Source organism: Pseudoliparis swirei, chromosome 20 (genome assembly GCF_029220125.1).
Source record: "Pseudoliparis swirei isolate HS2019 ecotype Mariana Trench chromosome 20, NWPU_hadal_v1, whole genome shotgun sequence".
In the NCBI taxonomy this organism is placed as follows: Eukaryota; Metazoa; Chordata; class Actinopteri; order Perciformes; family Liparidae; genus Pseudoliparis; species Pseudoliparis swirei.
This window is the reverse complement of record NC_079407.1, coordinates 7,037,816-7,050,445: the sequence shown is the minus strand read 5'-3', so window position 1 is coordinate 7,050,445 and position 12,630 is coordinate 7,037,816. Positions and strand designations below refer to the sequence as shown.

The 12,630-nt window shown below is 39.7% G+C and overlaps 1 protein-coding gene across 1 annotated transcript; it reads right to left on the bottom strand.

Annotated features, from left to right (window-relative positions):
• Window positions 1-6,366: 6,366 nt before the first annotated feature.
• On the bottom strand, window positions 6,367-10,367 carry snrpd2 (small nuclear ribonucleoprotein D2 polypeptide). Its single transcript, XM_056441006.1, has 3 exons — window positions 10,253-10,367; window positions 8,233-8,412; window positions 6,367-6,824 (listed from the first exon to the last, which is right to left on the bottom strand). Coding segments are annotated over exons 1-3 (357 nt in total). The 5' UTR covers window positions 10,255-10,367; the 3' UTR covers window positions 6,367-6,649.
• Window positions 10,368-12,630: the final 2,263 nt, after the last annotated feature.

Genomic DNA, 12,630 nt, shown 5'->3' with positions numbered 1-12,630 from the left:
CTGGCTGGCAGGGTAACGTCAGGTTTCTATTTAGGCCTTAGTAGTTATTCCATAAAGACTTTTTGAAGCATTTAATCCCTAATGTTTCTGTAATAACTACAAATAAACAGCTTTAAGTCAAAAGATTGAGAACAGAACAATATTTTATAGAAATATTTTATAAGCTATTTTAAAGTAATATTTTCTAATTTTATTAACAACGAAAGGAGAGTTTGATGCCTCTCTTGGCCCAGTTTTCAACACTGAGATAGTGCACACAATAAAAGCACTCCATCCTAATGGGGACAGAAGCGGAAGAGAGGATGAGAAAGGAATGCATTACATCTGCATGGCATGTGTAAACATCCAGAAAGCCAATATGCCTTTAGCCCCCCCACCCCTACACACACACACACACACACGGACATACACACTTAGACATACGAGCTGACAGCTCCGAGCAACTGTAAGTCTGGTATTTGTTTTTAGCCATGTGTTCCCTGTTAACTCTGCTGTCTACCAGAGCTCAAACAAGTAAACCTCCGTTTCCCCACTCATTGTTGTAGAAATTAACACCAGATCGTGTGTGAGCTTGTGCTCTAACATGTGTGGAGGTGCTTGTGTGATTCACTCTGTCTAAAAAGCTGGTCACGTTCCAAGAAAGTAACTCATAAAGAATTAGAAACATTCATGCAGTATTTGTAAGTTCCTCCTGTGCTCCTCGCCTGGAGGCCACAGCTTTATTTCCACAGCTTGACGTCAGTTTATTCAATGCTGTCCACAGCTTGCAGCCTAACCCAGGACCTGTTGAACATCATTGCCACTTGGAGAAACAATAGGCGTACAGGGGCACTGTTAAAGGTTTAAACTGCGTGAGAGATTGTGTTGCCAATTCAATTCAGTTTATTTTGTTTAGCCCATTCTCACAAATTACAAATTTGCCTCAGCGGGCTTTTACAATCTGTACATATAGACAATCTGTACGTATAAGTTGTAAGTGTGAGATGAAGAAACTGAACAATAGAAAAAGGGGGAACAAGCTGATGGCTAAGCACAAAGCAGCAAGATTTGGACAAAGTGCATATTTTTGGTTAACCAGGCTGAATTAGGTCTCCATATGTATCTCCCTGTGGGAGGCCATTAAACAGACTGCACTTCTCCTACATCTTACATCAGAGAGACTTGTTGAAGCATATACTGTCCCGAGGCAGCGTCTGAAAGACTCAGTCTCCACTGCAGGTTGAATGGCGGAGGAATAAAGAGAATTACTCAAATAAACTTCAATCGAGGGAACAAAGACGCAGTCTGAATCCTGAGGTTGGCAGCAGCTAGCCAGACAGGGATTAACAGTGATAAACAATTTTTCGAAGAGTCATTGTCTGCTCGTACTTTTTGTAGGGAACACAATGAGCACAGAGAACAAGTGTTACTCTGACTCTTTTCTCTCTCCATCTCTTTTTGAGAGCGAGGGCATGCGACTGGAGGAGGGTCAAATAAAGAAGCCAGACACAACTGTTCACTAAGAGGTCTGGGCTGGAGGCCAGTTTAGCAAAGGGCAGCAGAAGGATTTAAGAAAGAGTCTAAATTACATGACCTTGAATCTTGGCCCTGAACTCCTCATAGAGCAAATCAGAGCAGTAATGCACTGACGAATGAGGCTACATCGGGCGAAGGAAGTGTTCTTTATAGCCTTTACTTAACCCTTTGTTTATTTTTTTTTGACGAAACAATATTCCCTCCCCCGCCTTAGGATTAATTTGACCCCATTCAATGTTTAATGTCGGTGTTCTTCGGTAGTCAACAAACAAACATAAAGCCTCACTTTAAACTTGGAAAAAATAATAATTCTAATAATTTTCTTCTGGGTTTAATTGCTGGCGTCAAAATGAACCCAAAGGGTAAAATATGTTAGTAAATATAAAGGTAACAGGAAAGTGTGAATTCGGGTCAAATGAAACAAACCAAAGGAGGGGAGGGTGTATTGATGGGGGGTCAAAATGACCCTAAGGCAACACAAGGGTTAAGTAAAAGTTCTAATACCGCATACTCTTACAATTAAAATGTTACTCAACCTATGTGATTTTATCAGGTACAATATTTAATGTTGGATTTGGTTGAGGTGGAGCTTATTTTTAAACTATTTTGCATCAGGCTGCAAAGATTTATGAAAATTGTATTAAAAAAATAAATAGTGAAAACGGTGATGCATTTACCCAGAGCCCTGAGTGAAACTATCAAATACTGAAACCATTATTCAAATCATTAAATATAAATGTATATGTCAATCAATTAATAAGTCAATTAACTAATTGTTTCAGCTGTGTGGGTTACTTTCTTTTTTTAAGAAAACATCACGATTTCTAAGTTTGTTTTTGTCTGTGAACATTTGAATTGGTTGTCAAATATAAAAGGGTAATATTTCCACCTGAATTTTAGTCGATGTAGAGAATTCCATAAAATGTAAAATTCAAGTCAAGTAAAAATTCAAGTGAGGAATGCAACATTAAACACAATATTTTTCTGAATTCAGAACTTAAACTTCTGTTATAATTTCAGTATCCGAGCAATTTGCTTCATACATGGAAGACACATCTGCAAAATATCAAATTAAGAAAGCCCCTAGAGCTTATTTGCACGTTACATCAGATATCTTTATCTGCATCAGATTAGATGATGCTTTCAATATCCATTCAATGTGTTTCAGTTGTCAGGACAGGCTGTATGTTTAATTAAAATGGCTTGGCAGTGAAGCTCATGCTTGGTCTATGTTGGAAAATTATGTGCAATACCTTTTCCATCCACTAGGTGGCAATATGACCTTAATATAGCACACACAAACGTGTGTGGAACCATTTCTTCGAATTGTGCTGATATCTTGGCCAAGTCTCCCTGGAAAAGAGTCACATTAGATAAAATAATTAAAGATAACATTTAAAAAATAAAACAATTAAACGTTTTTTTGTATTGCTTATTAAAATATCAGCTGTGTTTGTTTCAAATCAGTCCCTTTTGGTATATATGAACATAAAAAAAAGAATTTCAAAAGAAAAATTGCATTATTCCATTGATGTGCACCAAGATCATGTTCTACCTAATAGCTTGAATATAGGGGTTCAGATAACATTACAAAACTGTACATTGTTATATGACACAATTCACACATTTTATACACGTCATTCAATTCAATTCAGTTGATAATTATTTTCACACACAGACACATGTGGTTTAATTTAAATATATTAGAGCTGTTCCCTAAGGATAATGGAAAGTTTAAACATCTCCAGTGTCATGACAGCTGAAAATAAATCCATCTGCTGATGAGATCCATGCAATGTAACGTCTTCAACAATGAACTGTCACGCTCAATGTTTTATTTCTTTTTATGTTTTTGAATTTAATAATAAAGGGATATAAAATGTACAGATTTGTAAAAATTAAATGTGGAATTTGCGTTTCAAAGAATATTTTTGAAAACATTTTAAGATAATAAAAGAAAAGTTAAAATAAGCTTGAACGTAGCTTAACAGCAGCCCTCTGCTTCAAAATACTGAGGATGGACCGAATGCAGAGGTCACATTTAATGTATTAGTATATATAGCTCGTAACAAAGTTTAAGTATAAAGTAAAATGTCTCATGTGTGGGGTTTTGCTGGATGTATGACCTATAAAAATCCTGACCTGACTCTGGCCCTGCAAGTCCTGGAGCATCACCAGACATATTAGATAGAAAAGAATAGATTAATGGAGCCTAAAAAAAATCCTCATCATATCCAGGTACATTTTTTATATGGAAATATAATATAAATGTAATTTTCCAAAAGCTGCAGGCTCGAGTTTGTCCCTCTTGTTTGTTAAATAGTCCCCGGGTCTACATGCAGCAGCCCATACACCTGATCCCTCTTGTTTTGGCTGCTCCGACTGTGTCCTTGCACTTGCTGTCATTCACACTTAAAGAGAGATGAGTGAAGGCACGCAGTGTTTGTGTGTTTACGGAGCTGATACCCTCTTTTCCTCCAACCTCTCGTCTTCTCTCCCCGCCTGCATGGCCTGGCGGCTTTGACACCCCGGACCGTGGCTCTGCTGAGAAAACAAACTGCGGCTGCTTCGGTTACCGGGGGCCCGGTCGATGCGCTGCAAAGGTGTCGCGTTGCCCGGAGGCTCGAGTATCGATGCATGGCCGATTGCTATCATAATCACACTTCCCCCCTCTTATCGCTTACCTACTGAATAAAACATCTGCCTTCCTGCTCGTGAATCCCTTCCCCTGCCCAAAATCTGGAGGAAAGAGACTTCTCGAAGTGTCTTTTGGGGGTGAGTTCCGTAACATGAGAAAAGTGCACGATGATACCCAACAAATGAGGTCCCCAAAGTTGTTTTTATCTCAGGCATCTCCAAATAGACCCAGCGGCTATTTGACAGGGCTTTGTCCCGGGATGCTTCAACTGTGACGGAAATCATTTGGAGATATGACTTCATCCAAAGTAACCGAAAGATAGATGGACTTTTCTTGAAGTCAAGAAAGCCTCATTTTGAAATTATACTAAACTCTCTTACACATCATCCATGAAACCTTTAAAAAACAATGTTACAGAGCCAAATCTTTATGTGGGCATCCTCTGGTGCTCAATTAGCTTGATATGCCTATCACTAAGTCTTTATAAAAAGGGCCTGATAAGTTGTCAACATGGTCCTGCACCACTATATTTGTAATTCAGCATTAATAGGTGGCTTTATTTTAAAGGCCTGAACGACAAAACACATCGCCATCCAAACTTTGGAGACATACGTACTGATTATATGTAGAATGGTTGCATAAATGTTGCACTGATTGTATATTTACACGACATGTCACCCAAAGGATCACTTTCCATAAGGAGTATGGATTTGTCTTCCAGCCAAAGGTCAGCCATATTCCCCTAAAGCAAGAGATCTTCAGCTTGTAACGGTAACATGCGGTTGAGGAGCACAATAATCGCCTCTTTCTTTGTTATAATGGGTGTCTACGCGTTTGTACTTTAATGTTAATTGCAACTGAATTGATGGAGTTTACATTTCACATTCTACATCATTAAAAAAAAGGCATCATGCAAATATGACTTTGCTGTGAGGACAGGCTGCTGCAAAAGATTGCAGAGGTTTTGTTCTGTAAAACATTCAACCACAAATAATATATAGTTTCTTATTGAATATTAATGTAAGTATGAGGTGTCTACATCTTTTACTGGGCAGAGAAATGACGATACATTGCGACATAAGTCGTGCTATTGTTTATCTCATAAAATCAGTCTGTAGAAACAAACTGTTACACGTTGAAAACAAATATAGACAAACGAGAAGCTGCGATTATAATTGCTAAATCTAGCCTGGACTTTACAGCTGGACAACATCTGGCTAACAGCAAGGAGGAGGAAGAACAGGCAGACTAACCATGTTCAGTAGATAGAAAGATTTTTTTAAAGAGCACACGCAATACAATATTTAGAGATTAAAATGACATCAATGTGTAAACTATAAGCAGTTGAGTCATCAGCAGCCGCTGCGTTTCTTCTCGCCTCGGGCTGCCAGTTTACACGTTGCAGTTTTCCGGTCGTTGCAACACGAGCTCTCCTAAACTTTTGATACAAATCCAGAATTGCCTGGAGCAGCCGTGCAATAGGTACCACTGTACGTTAGTCACAGAAGAGTCATACAAGTTCAGTGTTCACACATCCTCCTGATGTCTCACTCCTCGTCTCCCCCCCCCACACACATATATTTATATTAGAGCTATTCCCTTAAATTAGATTTTAAATAAGGGAATGTAAGATGCTTTTTGACACAAAGTATTGCAATTATATGACATGTATCTTTAAACCAATGGGGACTTTGATGTGGATTAAAAAAATACGAATCTGACATTATACACTTTTGTTGTTGTTGATGTACTCAAACAATCAAAATCCTGTCGATTTGAGAGCACCAAAGAGCGAGAGGTTAGGCGCCAACTGTTCGAGAGAAGTAAGGCGAGAATCTCCGTTAAGCTATTAAGACAATTAACAAAGTGGTCAGAAGGGGCTGAGCGGAGCGGCCGAGGGGAACGGCCTGAAATGGGAGCGAGACGAGGGTGTGAAGTGACAGTCAGCACATCTGGTCTCATCAATAATGCAGCGGGCCTTTAAACGGCAGTTTGTCGCATATTGAGCGCCGTGGACTGAAATCAAGCCCGACACCTAAGCTGCTGTCAGGGGAGAGTGAACGGGTGACAGCGGGAGGAGGGCAAGGATACCCAGGGACATTTCTCCAACACATTCAGCGGGCAATAGAGATAAAAAAAACTAAATCAAACCAGCCTGAAATGGGTTCAATGTAGGAGGAACTTGGAAGCCGAAAAAATAGATAACGTCACACTTGAATCTATCCAACACTTTTATTATTAAAATGAAAAAATGCAGGGGACTTCTGTTGACAACACAAAGGCAGGTATTCTTGTGACTAAATGCCCCTCTCCCCCCAAAAAACACACGGACATCATTTTTGACACACTTTGTATCTTACCCATTAGCGACTGCAGTGATCCATCAACAAAACAAACAGGTTTCCATTAGTTTGAGTCCACCATCTTCAAACCATTCAACAACAAATAAAGAAAAGAGGGCTCTGTGGCCGATCCAGCTGGACGCCCACAAAGAGTTTATTTTCCTGTGATCAGAGGATTTCTCAGCACGATGATGACAGAATCCCCTCTGAGGAACATTTTGGAAATGTAGCGGTCCTTATTCACAGGCTTAGACTTCTTCTTTCCCTTCCCGCTCTTGGGAACTTCCGTCCACATCTCCTTCACATTCTCCAAGACCATGTTGCAGTGCCTGAAACGACAGTGAGCATCGGGAAAACATTGAGACATAGTATTGCAGATTTTTTTTAAACATAAATAAACGGGCCTTTCGTGTAAAACACTCGCCTGAATGATGATTTAAGAGAAATGTTTTCTTGTTGGAAGCAGAGGGAACAAATTAAGAATGATTGATTTAAGAATCATTAATATTAAGGTAAATCTGAAATTTAAATATTTTACTGAAATACAGATGAAATATATATAACGTGTACAAACGTCATGGATACAATTATCATCATAAAGTGTCAATTTACTAAGAGAATTTTGTGTTTTTTCTACAGTGACGACGTTTTCTTCCACCAGCTGTCTCATGGTCTTTAAGTCGGTCCAGGATCCTCCTCTGGTGCTTTAAACAGTGTAACTTCATCTACTGTGCACTAACGGTGTTGACCTCCTCCCGTGTTCGTCCTTTACAAAGATGTTTTTTTGCGACTGACTTCATGCAAGGACCTCTCCAAATGTTCTGTCAAAGTAGAGCACAACTGATGACTCTTGGCTTGTGATGAAACAACTATTCAGATTAAAGAAACTCATGTGCTACTCCATTTTGAATAAGTGCCGTTCATCCAGCTGAAACTAGCAATTTATCCCAAGTTTACCCAGTTAAGAGCAGAAGGTGAATCCAACATGAAACACTCATTCGACCAAAACTCACATGAAATGAAAGATAATTGCAATGTATTTAACAACAAGGACTAGGGATGGGACGATATATTAATATAACTTTATAATTGATCACAATAAAAAACACACAATAAGTTGATCATGGTGAATTCTATTATTGAGAATATTGTCACTTTGGTGCCTTAAGAAGCTTTCTAGCTCACTTGCATGGTAGAGAAGTGAAAAATTCCACCCGAGTAAATAATTACAGGAATTATCATGAGACAATTGTTTTTATTTTGCAGGGGGACCTGGTGATATACGATTTCTTAATTAAAGATAATTAAAGACACTAAAAATAATCGTGATAAAAAATTATATAATATATTGTACGGTAAATTAATTTCAGTATGTTTAAGGCTATTGTATTTTTAAGCACATTTAATGATTTTTGTGATTTGGTAAATCACAATTATTTTAGCCAAGATAAAGGTGACATGGAACTTTCATATCTACTGTGCCTTAGAACGTGAGGTTTTTTCCTTTACTGTCGTTTTTATTGAGATGACAAGTATCCAATATTAACTGATCAGTTTTGATAGGCAACATTTCATGTTCATTTCTATCTCAAAGTATCTGATTTATTAAAAAAAGGACCATGAACATAACTGGTTTTGGGGAGCAGGGAAAAAAACAGAACATAAACGTGAATTATACAGTATTAATCTCATATCCCACTTGGAAAAAACAAATAAGCCAGTGACTGAGCTCCGTACCTGTCAAACGCCTTGACTCTTCCGAGCAGCTTCTTGTTGTTACGACAGTTAATGAGGACCTGAGTGTTGTTCTTGACGGACTGGGTCAGCACCGACAGGGGGCCGGTGTTGAACTCCTCTTCCTCTCGTTTCTGGAGCTCCTCAGGGGTCATCTCGGACTTGGGCTTGGTTAACAGACTCCTGAAAAAAAAAGATTTAAAAATATGAATGGTAGGCAAGCATCCGTTTTTGCTGTATCATTTTCTTGGAATTCATTGCCCGATAGTTTTCCCCCCTTTTATATCTAATAGGTTGTATGGCAGAACAAAATAAAACCAAAGTAAAATGCAAGTTAAACTTTATACAACATGTGTTGCCACAATTATCATATATTATCAGGCACGTGCACAGACATTTTGGGGGGCAGGTGCTCAAACCACAAAAAAAGGACACCCAATGCCAAAAAAAAATCTGACAGAGTTGAAGCATTAGCAGCAATACACTGATGATGCTGTCCTCGACCTGCGTTTCCTCTGGGCAGCATCAGACCGCTCGCTTACATTTTCTTTATGAATAAAGATGAATTATTATATAGCAACAACAGTACAAGCGTTCTGATTGGCTAATGGGTCGCCATGCCAGCCACGTATTGCCCTCCTCGCTGGTCTGATACGGATCCGTATTGCCCTCTTACGTCATTTTCAAAATGAGCGATATTGATAGACATCAACAGCCAAGAGCAGTGGTCCTCAAACTAAGGCCCGCGGGCCGGATACGGCCCGCCTCCACATTTGGCCCGGCCCTCTGAACAAGAGAGGCTGTATGATTTTTTTTCAGTCTGGCCACGCAAATCCTAGACTAGCCCGTTAAATAGAACGGAATAAGAATTCTCTCTCCCTCTCTCTTTTCTCTCTCTCTCCCTCTCTCTATTCCCTAAACATAACTAACGTCAGTAAACAGCTGGACGAGGCTTTGAAATCACGGAGTTGTTTGTTTATTTTTTTAGGAAACGTCGGACAAGCTGTGACGTCATGTTTTCAGCAGCGCTAATGTTGTGGTTGATTTATCACAAAACAACGTCAGGGGACAAACACCGTCATGACCTGTGTGTCTGGTGCTGCGCGTCAGAGGAGAAGGAGGTGCAGCCGTTTGGTTGGCGCGAGAAGCACTGCGCGGAGGAGGAAGTGAAGGAGGGAGGGGCGCGGCGGGGGGGGGGGGGCAGTGGAGGGGGGGCTCGTGAGCGCCGAGGAGCAGGTCGGGGCGAAATTCTCACAATAACTCAAATAAATGCCCCGTCGGAGATTAAAACACATTTTGGGGGACTTGATGACAGAACGAGTAACTTTTATTCTTAAATACGGATGAATAAAAAAAATGTGTCTCTAGCAAAAAGGGCACTTTACTCATCCAGGGCAAAGGGGCTGGTGCTTGAGCACCACGAGGGCTCTATCTGTGAACGTGCCTGTATATTAACATGAAAAACGTGTGACACATTAATTACGGAAATATTTCAATAAAACAATTGAACCGTTTATTTCCCTGCAATTAACTGTGGAAGTTATTTTACTTAATGGCGATATGGAACGCAGTATGTGTCTCAAGAATGAAAACAAGAAGATTAACGTCGCCTCTTCTAGACTTAAAATTCACTTTAAAGCGATAGCAAAATAACTGATGAAAAGCTAGACGGCGCATGCGCGAACACTGCAACGTTAGCGGTCGGTATTAGCATTTGGCTATGCTACCGATGCTATTCTGACGAGCTACTTTTATATTTCGATTCATAAGAGTGAAATAAAAGAACGGATTAGGCATTTTATTATTAAACTATGAGTAAGATAGTTGTGACACAGCTGGTCGGAAGTATGCTTGGTATCTAAAAGGCATACAAAGGGGGTTTCAACTCTAGCTAACTCTAAACATGCTAACATGCTGAGCAATTTAGCTCTCGAGCTTCTGGATGCTGCGACTCAGACTTCGGGCGTTGTGACTGAAAACCGACCACCGTCGCAACGACTGATTCATCATTAGAGATACTTACATGGTTGTTGATTTATAAAAACAAAAGTCTTCTGAGATCGTGTCGGGTTCGAGTCCACCGGGTGTCTTCACTTCGTATCTGCAACGATTCTGCTACACTCGCGTGGATAGAGCTACTTCCGGGTCAACGAGTACGCACTTCACAGTTTTGTAATAACTTCCGGGTTACGAAAGTCCACTGTACAATCAGGCCAACATCTGAACAGAATACTCCTGTAACCTTTTGAGGTACTTGTAGTCTAGTATATACACTTTATTCTACATTATAGTTCACGTAAAATTTCATAGACAAGGATTATAAATGTATGCCCAATTATAGCTTAAAATGCATTAATGCATCAGTTATAATAACCATAACGCAGAGTTGGTTCATCTGCTAACAATTTTCTTATAATGCGTAGACTACTTTTGTGTGTGTGTGTGTGTGTGTGTGTGTGTGTGTGTGTGTTTAATTACCTCTTACAGCAGGTGTGAAGAGGGAGGGACTGCTCTGCAGAATGAGATAGAAAAGAGGATCATATCCGCACTACATTTTTTAGGATTCTGATTGTGTATTGTGCTGTTTTAGGATGTGGTATTCATATCATGCAACATAAACCACAAAGGCTCTTACTGTTAAATTGTCACAGGGAAAGAGGCAGGGAGCAGCCAAAGTGAGACCAGACTCAAACAGATAACTCTTTGTTTAGTTTAACACAACGAGAACCAGGGGAAAGTGTGTGTGTGTGTGTGTGTGTGTGTGTGTGTGAGAGAGAGAGGGATGTATAGGCTACATTATCTACACAGCAGCAATGAGACATAAGATTGGCTTTCTGGCAAGAGACAGGCAGACGCCTGGGGGTGTATAACCCACCCCTTGTTTCATTGGCAGATACCTGTGGAAGCCGCTTGCTGCAGATAATGGCAGCCTGTGTTCTGTTGAGAAAGGTGAGTATGTAGGATTACTTTCCAGAGCTGTACTGCATCTTTATAAAGCACACCTTGCTCTGCCAAAAGATTAACAATCTCAAACTGTGGAGCAACGGGCCTGTAAAATAAGCAATGTTTGGCAATGGCCTGTGATGGGATTTTCCCAATTAGGAGAGCAGAGATTACAGTAATCTATACAACCAATAAAACAGACGGGGAAGAGATCGCTCAGAAAACACAGTGTGTAAGATTACATATACACTTTATTCGTATCATGGCCAAATATATTGCTTTCTTGAGTGACTGGAAATTGGCCAAGCAATCGATTGGCTCTGTTTGATTCTGTTTGATTCCGAATTTATTATTTCAGGTGCATTTTGACACATTTCACTGTTTTTTGTTTAGGATGTTAGAGTCTTCTATATGAAGATCGTTGTCTATTTCAATTTGCAAAACGTATTGGTCCTATAATCTGATTTTGATAAGCAATTATAAGAAAACAAATCCCTGATATAAAGAAAGGACTATCCTCTGACGAAATATATAACTTATTTTATATTATTATTTATTATTATGTCAAAATTACATTTAATCTTACAAGGGAATAATTCAATTAAATATAAATATCATTAAAAAAAGCCTTGATCTCCGACAACAATGCACTTCCTTTCAACTCATTTCAGTCACCTTTTTATTATAACGCAAACTGTTTCACTTTATTGGTGGCAATATTTCACGTAAACATGGGCTCAGTGAACACAATAAGACCAGAAACATGGTAAACGTCTTTCTTCATGATCAGATCCTAATCCAACTGTCAAGTGAAAGCATACTCTGTATTAGCAGGGTGATTTATCTCTGTTATCTGTAGAGCTGTCAAAAAAAGAGATGCTTATTTATTACAACAGCAAACATCTTCTCATTCCTGCCCCAGGGTACAACTCATCTTAGCATTATAAACCTGTTGATAGCTCTGCATGTCCTCTGTTTTCTGCGACCACAATTACTCATGCAAGTAATGAAAAATATTACTATCTTCGTATCTGGAGTGTGAGTTTTCCAGCATTGATGTTACCTGAACCTGATCCAGCCCATGCAGTCTGCATTAACCGCAGGCGGTTCGTGAATGTGACCGGTCCCAGTCCCGGGAAGGTGACGGGCTGTGTGGGGTCTCTACAGAGAGACTCTTTTGTCCCACGGAGGCAGCCGTCCAGAAAGCAGCTGTAATCTTTATCCGCATACATCTATTTCCTTATGAATGTACATATCTGGATGACTGCAGAGGTGAGGGAAAGTTGAACAGGAAGGGAAGTCAGCGGCGGGTGAAACACAAGAAAGATCAATAAGATCAGCGGGACTGTAAATGTCATGTCTGTTGAAGTTACATCACAGTCTGCGATTGCGAACAAGGAATGCTTCAGGTGCACATTTGAACTGATATACAAAAACATTAGCGGATCACAGCGTGTC